Source organism: Oratosquilla oratoria, chromosome 9, assembly GCF_046742065.1.
Source record: "Oratosquilla oratoria isolate Oo_2021 chromosome 9, ASM4674206v1, whole genome shotgun sequence".
NCBI lineage: Eukaryota > Metazoa > Arthropoda > Malacostraca > Stomatopoda > Squillidae > Oratosquilla > Oratosquilla oratoria.
The window spans coordinates 30238857-30252713 of NC_134785.1; the positions used below are offsets into that span (position 1 = coordinate 30238857).

Here is a 13857-nt window from a genome sequence, read left to right on the forward strand (position 1 = left end):
CCGCGTTCGTGACGTCACAGTTGCCAAACAAACAATATTGTTATTCTGAATATCTAGCCTTCGGAAAAGTGGTATGCGAGGCGCAATTAAAAGTGAATTTTCTGAATAAATTCGTCTGTAATAGGTAAAAACTTTATTTGTATGCTCTTAAAAAGTACTTTTTCGAGCAACACGATGATTTTTAGCGAATGGTATATGTTGATATCTGACCTTTAATCAGTTATCAATTTGATCTTATTACTTCACTACACATGTTTAGGCATGCATAAGCATATAAGCATGTCACTACCAGTATACTTCTCATTTGGAAAATCAACCACAAGGTTATCTGTGAAATCCTTGTATCAATAATGGGAATGTCTTTCAATACCTCTGTATTGTGATTCTCATCAGTACTCGTACTAGAAAGCTCAGTCAATTTAATATGGGGGCAAATTCAACTATTCACTGCCTCCTGCAGATAATCTACCATCTTAGGTTATTCAACTTGCACAGAGTACAGATCCATAACATTTGCTGAATGCTGTACTTTCATAAATCAACCTTCCTAATTCATATTTCAAGTCCAAACTTGTAACCAAACCATTTATCAAATTCTCCACTAGTTAAATCTTAGAGCAAGTATCTTTCCATTCCTTCTGCCTTCTCCTTAGAACCTACCATTCCAATCGTCCTCATTCATTAGTAATTGTACTTTAAATTATTGCATCAAACACTATATTACTTAAAACCAATGTAGCTAATATGCAGTCTTGCTTGGTTACCCACCTTAGGGCCATCCTTTTGTTCATCTACTACCTGGACAAAATTTACATAAACTTTGTCTTGTTCTAAATAAATACTCAAACATGAAAATATCATAAAGATATCTCTATAACTAAATCTCCAACTCCTTTCCTAACTTTGTTGTTTGAGGTGACCTCTTCAGTACGGACCAAAATATCACGGGCAGCATTACCTGCCAAACGTACGATGTGTCATAATAATACTCGCATCATAAAATATAGTCACTGCTTATATTGATCGTTCTCTCTTTCACCCGTGAATATTGATAAACATAGAAAATGTGATGAAGACAGTTTAGAGCAGTGGTTCCCAAACTGGGGGAAATTTCCACCTGGGGGGAAATTTTAAGCTCCCAGGGGGAAATAATTACACTACCTACTAACTAAAAAATATCTCTGATGGATTTTCTCATGTCTGAGAGAGAGAGAGAGAGAGAATGCCTGTATATCAGTATATTTGTACATTTGAAAAATAGATTAGTAGATAGTCACAGTGTATTTTAACTAGTCTTTCCCTGCTACACATGAAGGGGGAAATCTGGATAGTTGACCTGGGTGCAGGGGGAAATGACAGAAAAAAGCCTGGGAACCACTGGTTTAGAGAGTATGTCATTACGCCACAGGTCCGGGGCGGCCTGGGATGCCCTTGGGTGCAATGGCCGGGCAGTCCGGCGCACGGTATGGCTTTTAGAGGCATAAACGTCATTTGGGTGAACTTTGGATGGCTCTGACGGCCAGACCCTTGGTGTGAGGATTGCGCGGTCTTCGGTGATGTGGACCCTGTGCCACGGTGTACTTGTGGCGCAAGTTTGGATGAAATCGGTGACTTCGGATTTCGGGCACATAACCTTTGAGTTTTTTTGGGTTTGGGTCATTTTGGTGACCTCGACCGATTTGCTTGCTATTGGAGCCACAGGTCCGGGGCAGCCATGGAAAGTTCCGCCAAATGACGTTTATGCCTGTGGGAGGGATAGGGTGTGGGTGACTGGTGAGGGATTGCAGTGGAGGGCATGCCAGGGCCCCCCGGACCCGTGGGTGTGATAGCGGGTAAATCGGTGGAGGTGACCAAAATGACCCAAAACGTAAAAAAACTCAAAGGGGCTACCCCATGGAATTTGGGGGGAAATCCGAAGGTGAGCGATTCGCTCCAAAGTTTCGCCACAAGTAGAGAGTGGGATAGGCTGCACATGACCCAAAAATTCCATGGGGTACCCCCTTTGAGTTTTTTTTACGTTTTGGGTCATTTTGGTCACCTCCACCGATTTACCCGCTATCACACCCACGGGTCCGGGGGGCCCTGGCATTCCCTCCACTGCAATCCCACTAAAGTCACCCACACCCTATCCCTCCCACAGGCATAAACGTCATTTGGCGGAACTTTCCATGGCTCTGACGGCCACACCCTTGGTCTCACCATTCCGCTCTCAACGGTTATGTGCAGCCTATCCCACTCTCTACTTGTGGCGAAACTTTGGAGCGAATCGCTTACCTTCGGATTTCCCCCGATTTACCCGCTATCACACCCACGGGTCCGGGGGGCCCTGGCATGCCTTCCACATCAATCCCACACCAGTCACCCACACCCTATCCCTGCCACTGGCATAAACCTCAAAAGGCCCACCTTCGACCTGTGGGTGTCATAGCGGATAAATCGCTGCAGGTGACCATAATGACATCAATTTCACCCAAAATCCCAAAGCCACCGATTTGATCTAAACTTGTCCCACAAGGAGAGAGACGGATACATTGAACATCATCGTAGACATCAGAAGTCTCACACCAAGGGTGTGGCGGTGACAGCCCTCCAAAATTGGGCCTATTCACCCAAGTAGTATCAAAAGGAGAGTAGCAGCGCATTTCACATTTTAACCATCTCTCAACCACCAAAATCTCCTTTTAATATATCATGGTTACATTCAACCATCAAATCGTACTTTAATATATCGTCCTTACATTCAAACACAAAATCTAACTGCAATCAAAACGAAAGTAAAAGCGCCCCATGCCTCCATACTACCCTCTCCGACTGCACATCTTCAACCCGCTTCCACCTTTAGAAGGGGTCACAGTGCACCTCAATTCCTTATACCCAGCCACCCGACAATAATCCATAGTCATATGCATGGCCTGTCGGACGTGTACGGAATTGGGGGAGAAGGATAGCATGTGGTTGGTATTATTAGTCATCCACGCCTGAACCTGGTGTTATACAATTGCTTAATGCGCACTCGGCAATTCCAAACCAGTTTCAAACATAGATAACCCCTCGAGGGGGCTCCTCTAAGCAGATTCGAACTCGGACAAATGGGCTTAGGTCCAGTCTTCATCCGCTTGACCATGGGTGTACAATCTGATGTCTATCTGGAACTTAATACAATGCTACAAAATTAACAATAACTTCTCTGTAATTTCACTCCAGATCAATTTTTGCAACCGTCTCCTTCAATTTATTCATCTCCTCCTTCTTCTCCTCCAATTTATTCATCTCCTCCTTCTCCTCCTCCTATTTTTCCCCCTCCACTCATACATTAATCAAAAACATTTGTACCCAGTATGGGAATCGAACCCAAGTTCTATAGCACTTTGCCACTATCATTTCCTTACATCCAGCTTGAACATGACGTATTATCTCACTCATTTTCTTTCATTAGTCAATGGGTAACTATATCTTACACAGGTCACCCAAAAAAGTTACCATTTACAAACAAAAAAGGATTTCAAGAAAATTATATATATACAAATGGATACATATATCAACCCAAATACCATCATGAAATCATAAAAAACCAGTATGTATCAAATTCCATTGTCAAATTTATAACAAGACCATTTTGAACCCTTTAAGACATGAGAAATCAGTCTATCACAACAAACGGTTACATCCTAATTACAATCAAGAGAGAATTACAATAGGTTCAATAAGGAGGGAAAATTTCATTGCCAAATTTGTAACAAGACCATTTTTAACCCTTTAAGACATGAAAAATCTAAGAAACATTACTACAAGGTTAACCCCCAAGATATTCCAAAGAAATCAAAACCAAAATGTCAGATATGTAACATTGAAGTCTCAAACCTCAAAAGGCTCAGTGAAAAAAAAAAAAAAAAAAAAAAAAAAAAAAAAAAAATTTCAGAACCTGATATCTAAAATTACATGTAAATACGATGATAGTCGGGAAGGTTGTGCAGGTCAAGTACGAGTTTATTGTTATTCCGATATTAGTACAATTGATCCAAAATTTTTTATCATGAGTATGGTGGATGTTATAGAGAACAGAGTCAAAGAGCACAATTGGAAAGGTTTGAAAATTTCTCTTTGTCTCAAAGTTCGCTTCTACAAGAAGTTAGGAGATGGGAGCAGATCAATTCAAGAGCCCTGGATCAACAGTGGCGAGATGAAGCCCATCACAGATCTTTCAGAAATAAAAAGTGTAGTGCTAGATATGATTGGTCAATTAGAAGGAAAAAAAATGGATCAATCTACAAGAGAGGGCTCAGCTTGGATAATTGACAAGCTTCTCAATTTTGAAATCAAAATAGCAAAATACGAAGTATTGAAAGGGTCTAGTTATATGAAACTTCCTAATAAATATCAAAAGGCAAAATATCAACTAGTGAATATTCAAAATGAGGATCAAGAGTCTTTCAAGTGGTGCATTGCCCGGTCACATTGCTTGCATGAAAAGGACAAAGAGATAATTAGTAAGACAGTTAAGGCTGCTGCTCAAAATTACCATTGGAGTGCAACAGAATTCCCAGTCAAATTAGATAAGATCACCATATTTGAAAACAAGAATCCCATCAGCGTCAGTGTCTTTGCCTTTGATAATGATGAAAATAAAAGCCTGTATCCTTGAAGAATTACAAAAGTGAAAAAAGATCAAGATGTAAACCTTCTCTATATATCCGAGGAAGAAAATAACCACTATGTATCGGTGCAAGATTTGAGCCCATTTATTAATAAAAGTCATAATGGACGAGTTTTCCCTTCTTCATACTGTCTGCATCCCTTCTGAAAGAAGGAGGTACTTGATAAACATGAACCTGAATGTTCAGTCCATAAACCTGTACGAATGGAGGTTGTAGAGGGACCTATTGTTTTTAGATCATTCTTTAAAAAGATAGAACATCCTTTTGTAATATATAGCGATTTTGAAAGTACTCTTCCTAGAATAAAAAGAAGTTGCCAGATGTCGCTAGCCATTTATAGAATCGTCCTGTTTTCAAAAAAGGATGTGTTTGTTGGATAATCATTTCACTTTGTGTTCAATTAATAATTAACAATTAGACTCTATAGGTAACGTTTATTCTAGTTCTAGTAAGGTATATAATTTCAAATATGATAATGATGCCATAAGATAGGACTGTGCAGGAATTTGCAAATAGAAGTGCGTGTATCTGCAAAGATATAGTGACGTGCTGGGAGGTTGGTACGATGCATTGCATGTAGCTAGATAATGTAGGCCCTTGTGGACACTTAGTTGTAAGCCGAGGTATTTAATATATACTATAATAAGGAGCAATGTGCCTCCGTGTATACTTCTTTCTGTGTGTGGTTGTGTACGTAATGTCTGACAAATAAGATACGCCGGAAAAATCATCTTCTAGAAAAAGTCAAGATGAAAATAGTGTGATTCAAAACTTAAACCTTAAAAAAGACTAGGTTTAAACCTTGGCGTTTTATACCTATTAAATTTGACTCCTGGGAGGGTGCCACTGCCACGCCCTTGGACTCAGGCTGCTGATGTTTACCTTGCTGTGTACTTTGACCGATTCTCTCCCTGTGGGGCAAGTTTGGACCAAATCAGTCACCTTCGAATTTTCGGCTAAATTCATGGGGTCATTTTGGTCACTTGCTCCGATTTTCCCGCCATCTCACCCACAGGTTCAGGGCGGCTAGGGCTGCCGTGGAGTCCAATTTGACACCACTCAGGCCAACGGTATGGGTACCAGAGGCCAAAAGGTGATTACTGGGTGAAAAGGCCCAAATTTGGAAGGGTGCCACTGCCACGCCCTTGGACTCAGGCTACTCATGTTTACCTTGTTGTGCATTTTGACCGACTCTCTCCCTGTGGGGCAAGTTTGGACCAAATCGGTCACCTTCAAATTTTTGGTTAAGTTCATGGGGTCCTTTGAGATTTTTTGGATTTTGGATCATTTTGGTCATATGCTCCGATTTACCCACCATCTCACCCACAGGTCGTGGACGGCTACGACTGCCGTGGAGTTCGATTTGACACCACTCAGGCCAACGGTATGGGTGCCAGAGGCCAAAAGGTGATAAGAGTCCAATTTGACACCTCCCAAGCCAACGGTATTAATGCCACAGGCACAAATGTGAATACTGGGTGAAAAGGCCCAAATTTGGAGGGGTGTCACTGCAACGCCTTTAGGCTCAGGCTGCTCATGTGTACCTTGCTGTGCATTGTGTCCGACTCTCTTCCTATGGGGCAAGTTTGGACCAAATCGTTCACCTTGGGATTTTGGGCTAAATTCATGGGGTTAATCCTTTCAATATTTTTGGATTTTGTGTCATTTTGGTCACCTGCTAAGTATCAACCATCGAAATTTGACCCTGGCGCCAGAGGCGGAAATGTGAAAAATCAGAGGAAAGGGTCAAATTTGGATGGTCGCTACACAAGTCCTTGGGCCCAGGCTCCTTGCGTCAACCTCACGGTACACTGTGCCCGACTGTCTCCCTCCGAGGTCAATTTGGGCCAAATCGGCGACCTGCCGATTTTGGCCAAAATCTGTGGATCCCTTTTGGATTTTTTCATTTTGGTCACCTGCCCCGATTGGGCTACCATCTCACCCACAGGTCGAGGGCTACCTACCAGGGCTCATGTACATTCCACGTGGACACCGCTCGGGCCTCTTGCCCTGTAATGGCAGGCCAATTCCAGGAACTATTTCATCTGGTCACTCGTGATTTTCCTAGCATAGAAGAGCAAGGGCCGACGCCCTCTCTAGCCTTGCTCGTCAGGTCATAGACACTGAAGCTCCTGTAACCTGTGATAGGTTACACCAATGGCAGGGAACATAAAGCCTCTTCGGACTTTCTTGCTTTAGTGAAGTCAAGAGATACTTACAGCATGGGGATGTAATCCCCTTTGGGAAGAGTCTCCGTGTACTCCCCATAAGGGAGAGAGTTCTTTGCTCTCTAGGGGAGAGTTGTGTGTGTGTATGTGACGCAGTCGCCGCATATATATGTCAATATGCCTATCTTTGCATGTCTGGTGTCAAGTTTACAGTTAGATCATAGGTTTGGAATTTATACAATACTATTTGTCTTAGTTGTACTTTAAGTGTCTGCTTATTATCAGTAGATGTGCCTTGATATGATGTAGGGATTGGAGTTATAATTATGTACTTTGGTATAAGGAAATGGTTAATCTGGTGTCACTATGTACTTTATTCAGTAACATTTTGTTGGGCGGTGGTGTCATTATGTTGTATGTCTGAGTCTGATCTTTACAATTTATAAATGTGGATGTCAGCAAGATTAGAGGCATTGCAAAAGGGCCAGTGTCTGTTAGGTACCTTGCATACATATGGATCAAGTGTCAGGCATGTGATATATTGTAATATGTATTAGTGGTATATGGATACATTCCCTCACCACAACAATGTGCTTTCCACTAAAGGGCTTCTGCATCATATAGGGAAAAGGGGAAAATGGGAATGTGGTACATTTACAGGGACCACTTTATTGAGTGTACTTGGAAAGGCACATGGGAGGATCTTAACTGAGATGATTAGGAGAGGATCAGAGAGAACTGGTGAGAAACAGTGTGGGTGAAAGATGGAGGGTGCATCAAATTTTTGTAGAAAGGCACATTTAAGAAACGTCATGCTTTCTGGCCTGTTATGGATTTAAAGAAGGCTCATGATAGGTTTGACAGCAAGGCTTTTTGAGAGGAAATACAGATACATGGGACAAAGGAAAACCTCTTAAGTGCTGTCAAAAGCTTTTGCATCAGTATCAGAGCTTGTATTAGGGTTGGGATTGGTGGGAGCGGTCTGAGAAGGGGCTGCACCAGGGTTGGTCAATGCAAGGGTGATGGGCAGGGGATTGGAAATGGTTTGTGAGGGTTCACAGAAGTAGGTCAGTCAATTGTTTATTGATGCTGCCTCACTTGTGGCTGGGTCAGAGGGTCTAAGGCAGTTACAGAGTTTGGGAAGGTATGTGATAGCAAGAAACCGAAAGTAAATGTGGGTAAAAGCAAGGTTATGATATACAAGAGGTCAGGGTGGCAGTGTCAGGCAAATCTATATGGAGAGAGGTTAGCTTAAGTATTAAGGGTCAAACATAGCTGGGAATAGTGGGAGGTCAACTGTTGAGTGAGGGAAGCAAGTCAATGTTTTTGGGAAAAGCGTAATGAAAACTAGGTATCTAGGGATGGATTCAAAGAGAAGACTATATAAAGGGTACAATTTAAGGGAGCCAGAAATGACAAATTTAAATAGGTTGGAAATGAAGTGTTTGAAAGTATAGTAGGGTTACAAAGATGGATAGCATGAGAAATGGGGTCAAGAGGAGAGTTGGGGTGGAGAGGGAGCTGTCAGATAGGGCCCATGAAGGGATACTGGAGAGAATGAGTAAAAAAAGAAAAAAAAAAAAAAAAAAAGAGAGAAGGCAGAGTTGTAAACCTCAGGGAAAGGCCAAGAATGACATGGATGGATGTTTATCTTTCACATCATCCCATACCTATGCATGTTGAACAACCAAGGTGACATTACACAACCCTGGCACACATTTCTAAGTGGAGTCAAGAGTGGCAGATGTTACTGTGGAAAGGTGTTTGTGCATATGTGAAGGGTCATGTGTATTTAGGGCATATGTCAAGGCCTAACTCTGCTCTGATCTTGCTAGCTTGCTGAAGATGAGACAATGCAGGTGCCTGTGAACTGCTCTCCTGAACATAATGTAAAGGATAGGAGTTGGAGTGTTCTTAAAGAGCATGTGAACATAAGGCCTGTTCCAGAGACTAGGTACCCCCATAAGGTAGGGTGTTATTGTCTTTTTTTTTCCCTTAGGTTTTCTAGACAGATGGCTAGTGAATGGTTTCTCTCAGGGGACATCATGCCTGTGGGGTCCATCTTTTCACTACCCTGTAGCCACCACTCAATGCTGCAATTTCTGAACACCTTACAGAAAACAATGAAAATAAGCATAACTTGTTGAAAAATACATTTATTAACACTACTGAGTACTATAGTCATACACAGCTTCATACATTACTTACAAAAATCCTTCCTAGTCTTTTGTTATTCAAATTCTAATGTGTTTACCAAGTACAGTGACCTAGACCTTGACCCAAATTTTCAATAAGGGTCATTGGGAGTCTTGAAACCAACCATCTTGCAGGTTTCTTCAACTGTCCTTTCTCCTTGCCCATGATATTCTTTGTAAAGTGTAAGATATCTGGAAAGAAAGAAAAAACAATCAATAAAACTGACATACAATTAGGTCAAAGTGACATTACCAAGCCAAATTAAGTCCTTCAGGGTATATGCTAGTTCTACAGTGGGCTATCTGTATAATTTTTTGTATACATTTTTACATTATTACAAATCAATCCAGTGGAAAAAGTAATGGCATTTCCAAAATCAATTGTAAAACTCGGGGCTGTGGAGTTGATAATCAAAACCTCTGACTTTGACTCCTCTATATGTAGAAATACTCAAATTACTCCCATCCTACATATATCAACCAATTTTAGTCTCAACCATTGTCTTGTACCAGCCAATTTTCAAATATCTTGCAATGTTTAAAACTTGAGTTATTCATAACTCTAGTACTGTAAAACCCTAATTTTATATTTGTAGCTGAAAAAAAAAAATTCAATACTTTATTAACCCTTTACAAAGTGAGTGACCATATATAACCATTAACAGATATTGAAAATGGTGCCCACTGCATCCCATGTAGAGTAAACCAATATGTCATCAATCCTGAGCCGATCACTATGTCTCTGGCTACCAGTCAGGGTGACGTCACAGCCTCCTCTGCCTCTCTCATTGGCTGGCCTGGGACACAAAACTCAATTACTCTCTAGACACAATGAAGGATTTTTTTTCCACTTGTTGTCCTAGCGCCCATGGCCTCTTCCCCCTTTCATAATGTAAGTAGATGATACCCTGATATGATACAGTTGAATAGTTAAACTTTAACCTGATGTGTCATTTGCATAGGAAAGGCAGAATTTTGTGAAAAACATGAGTGAAAATAGGGGTGAAAATTTTTTAACATGTGCCTGGTAGTCTATTGTTTTTGAAATGGCCAGTTGATTAAATATGATCCCTTGGCTTAGTAAGGGATAAAATCAATTATTGTTTACATTCAACTTTTAATATTTAAAGCTCCATGTAACCAATCATTTTGATTTTAGACATTGTTCATGGTGAACCTATGCCCAAATTTTGCTGAATTTTTCATGGGGGACTTATGGCCAGTTTTTATTGGAATTCATTGTCCAGGGGAAAATTATGCCCTTTTATAAGTTCATTACAAAGTTTCTAATGTTATTCTCTTTCTTTCCAGCTTCCTCGTTATATGTTTTACCCCAGGAGTAAGGCCTAATAGATTACACTAATTCCTCTGGACCTAAGCATCAGTGCCAATGATTCTTTGGGCGGCGAGGGATGATGATGAAGACTCTCAATTTGTGCCCATCTCACATGACCCAAGTTCCCCAGGCCCCGGCAACGAGCCTCCTGCCAAGAGGTGGTGTACTGCACCACTCTTTGAGGAGGAGGACCATGAGGAGGAGAACAACCGACAGGAGGAAGAGGAAGAAGAGGAGGCCAACAGGAAAGGCATCGGTAAGGGCACAGCCAAGACCAAACGCAGGAAAAAAGATTGCCCTTTATCTGTGGCTCACAACCTGCAAGGAGGACATCAGCAATCCCCTCTGCCCACTTGCAACTACCAGCCACCTACATATGTATAGACCACCCAGGAGTATTTCTACAGGTTCTTTACCCTACAGATCATCAAGCACAAAACCTATCAAATGAACCTCTATGCCATTCAAAAAGATCTTGCCACAACTTTCTCTACCACTGAACATGAGATCTCCAAATTCATGGCCATTCTGCTCTACATGGGGACTGTGCAATGTCCCTCCATGGGCACCACAGTACCACAAGTGGCTGACATCATGTCCTCAAAATGCTTTGGACTACTCTGACGAATCATTCACTTGGATGACCGCATTGTCAACAGCTGCCCAGGATGTAACACTTCACCCCATACCATACAACACATAATGGAAGACTGCATTATACACAATCATGCACTCAAACAACACAACATACACTCTATAAAGGATTTGTGGGAAAACCCACTTTCGGCTGTGGCATTCCTTGGGGAGACGGGACTGCTCGGTCAGACAGTCTAGGGAACGACAACAACAACAACGACAACACCCAGCTTCACAGCACAGTAGACAGCTTCTTCAAGGTACAGCAAAATTTATTCCAAAATCTCTATAAATCCCAAAGCATATTGATTATATCAAAATAAGATATGCTTATTATTTTTGCTTAGGAACAGAACTGCACTAAAGCCTCATCTCATTAAGTAATAAAAACCCTTAAATGTAATCTGATCATCTTTACAGCACAAATAAATAATTATTTGTACACAAGTCTTTTAGCTCCTTCATATCTCACAAAGCACAGAGAAACTGAGTGACAGACATACACTGAGTGACTTTGTGTATAACAGGACATATATCTTTACCTACTTTACATAGCCGTTTCTAGCATATATATAATCAGTGTGTAAATTTACTGCTACAAATGAACTCATGATTTTATATAGAAAAACATGAAAAATATAACATGATGCAGTATATAGAAAGTAAAAATGAAATTATAGTACTAAAAAAGAAACAAAACTGGCAACATATCACTCATGGCTAGCTGGACATATGTAATGTGTGAAAGCTTAGAGGTGCGATGAATTCACCAGCCACCACACCACTGCTATTGATTTAATGAACTTTATTTCTACTACAGATTAGGAGAGGATCATGAGAAAACAGAGAAGGTAGTTGGTAAAGAGCAGTATGGGTTTAGCAAAAGTAGAGGATGCGTGGATCAGATTTTTGTAGTAAGGAACATTTGTGAGAAGGTTTTGACTAAAGTAAGGATGTTTTTTGGGGCCTTTATGGATTTGGAGAAGGGCTTATGACAGGGTACACAGGAAGGCACTGTGGAAGGTATCGAAGATATATGGGATCAGGGAAAAGCTATTTAGGTCAGTCAGGAGTTTTTATGTCAGGAGTAGAGCCTATGATATAATTAGAAATGAAGAGAGTGAGTGATTTGAGGTAAAGGTGGGGCTATGTCAAGGCAATGTTATATCCCCCATGGCTGTTCAATGTGTACATGGATGGGGTGGTATGGGAAGGTAATGTGCACAGGAGTGATGGTTAAAGAAAATGGAGAGAAGTGAGAGGTGAGCCAGTTGCTCTTTGCTGATGACACTGTGATTGTGGAAGGGCCAGAGGAGAGATTAAGACAGTGATGGAATTAAGGAAGGTATGTGATAGGAGAAAGTTGAAGATAAATATGGAGAAAAGATAGAAGATGAGATGTACAAGGGGAGAGGATGGCAGTGAGTTGGAAGTAAGTCTTAAAGGAGAAATGTTGGAGGAAGTGTAATTGGGGTCACATATGGAAGGAAATGGAGTGGGGATGAAGGTAAACTGTAGATCGAGAGAAGCAAGTAAATGTCTTGGGGGATTAAAAAGTGTCATAAGAAGGCATCTGGGAATGGATGCAAAGAAAGGATTATATGAAGGGGTGATCATACCAATGACACTGTAGGGGTGGAGACTTGGAATCTAAGAGAAGTAGAAAGGAAAAGCTTAAACATCTTTGAGATGAACTCTATGAGAAGTATGGTTAGAGTGAGAAATGAGGTGAGGAGGAGAGCAGGGGGGGAAAGGAAGCTTGAAGATAGGGCTGATGAAAGATTATTCGAATAATATGGACACATGGACAGAATGAGTAAAGTTTAGCAAAAGAGGCATTGATGGCAGAGGAGGATGGTGTGAACTTGAGGAGATAACCAAAATAGGGATGGATGGATGGGGTCCCACAAGGAGAGGATCGGATACGGTGCTCATGAAGGTAGACATGACAATCATGAGACCAAGGGTGTGGCGGTGAGAGCCCTCCAAAGTTGGGCCTTTTTGCCCATTAATGACGTTTAGGCCTGTGGCGGCCATACCGTTGGCCTGACTGATGTGCAATTGGACTGGAGGGCATCCCTGGCCGCCCTGGACCTGTGGGTGTCATAGCGGGTAAATGGGTGGAGGTGACCAAAATGACCCAAAATGCCAAAATTCTCAAAGGGTCCCCATCAATTGGAGCGAAAATCCGAAGGTCAGCGATTTGGTCGAAACTTGTCCCACAATGAAAGGGTCGGATACGGTGCTCATGAAGGTAGACATGACAATCGTGAGACCAAGGGTGTGGCGGTGAGAGCCCTCCAAAGTTGGGCCTTTTTGCCCATTAATGACATTTAGGCCTGTGGCGGCCATACCATTGGCCTGACTGATGTGCAATTGGACTGGAGGGCATCCCTGGCCGCCCTGGACATAAAAAATCTAGTTTTCTTTTTAAATCAGATGTATTTGATTTAAATAGATTTTTTTTTTATATAGATTTTAAATATTGTGGGATTGCTATCTGATATGCGATCTGATTGCTAAAGGACATTTTTAGCATATCAATATAAGGAGCAGTGTTATATAGACTTGCCATAAGTATACAAGGAACGATATAAGCCGTATGTGAGGACGGTATGCTCAGGTTCACTCAATTCCTTCAAGACTTTTCTCATCTTGGTGACATTTGCTGCATTGTCTGTCACAACACTTCCAATGTGACAACCAAAATCTTGTTCAGCCTTCTTATCGAATTTTCTACAAGTTGTAGAAGATATTCAGCAGTGTGAGGTTTCACTGATGTGTCTATTGTGTCAACTAAATAAATCTGACCAGTGGATGTTGTTAGTGACACATATTATGGGCTCATTATGGATGTTAGACCACCC

At 41.4% G+C, this 13857-nt stretch overlaps 1 protein-coding gene across 7 annotated transcripts; it reads left to right on the top strand.

Annotated features, from left to right (window-relative positions):
• Positions 1-4980: 4980 nt before the first annotated feature.
• LOC143028299 (uncharacterized) lies at positions 4981-11427 on the top strand. Of its 7 annotated transcripts, none has more exons than XR_012966714.1 (3): positions 4981-5082; positions 9684-9910; positions 10330-11427. XR_012966714.1 is itself a non-coding variant. In XM_076190175.1 (3 exons), the coding sequence occupies exon 3, from the start codon at positions 10409-10411 to the stop codon at positions 10736-10738; it is 330 nt and encodes a 109-aa protein (XP_076046290.1). In that variant the 5' UTR covers positions 5139-5211; positions 9684-9910; positions 10330-10408; the 3' UTR covers positions 10739-11427. The 7 variants fall into 7 exon arrangements, 3 of the variants coding, with proteins under 3 accessions (XP_076046291.1, XP_076046292.1, XP_076046290.1); XM_076190175.1 differs by lacking the exon at positions 4981-5082 and adding an exon at positions 5139-5211; XR_012966717.1 differs by lacking the exon at positions 4981-5082 and adding an exon at positions 5238-5278.
• Positions 11428-13857: the final 2430 nt, after the last annotated feature.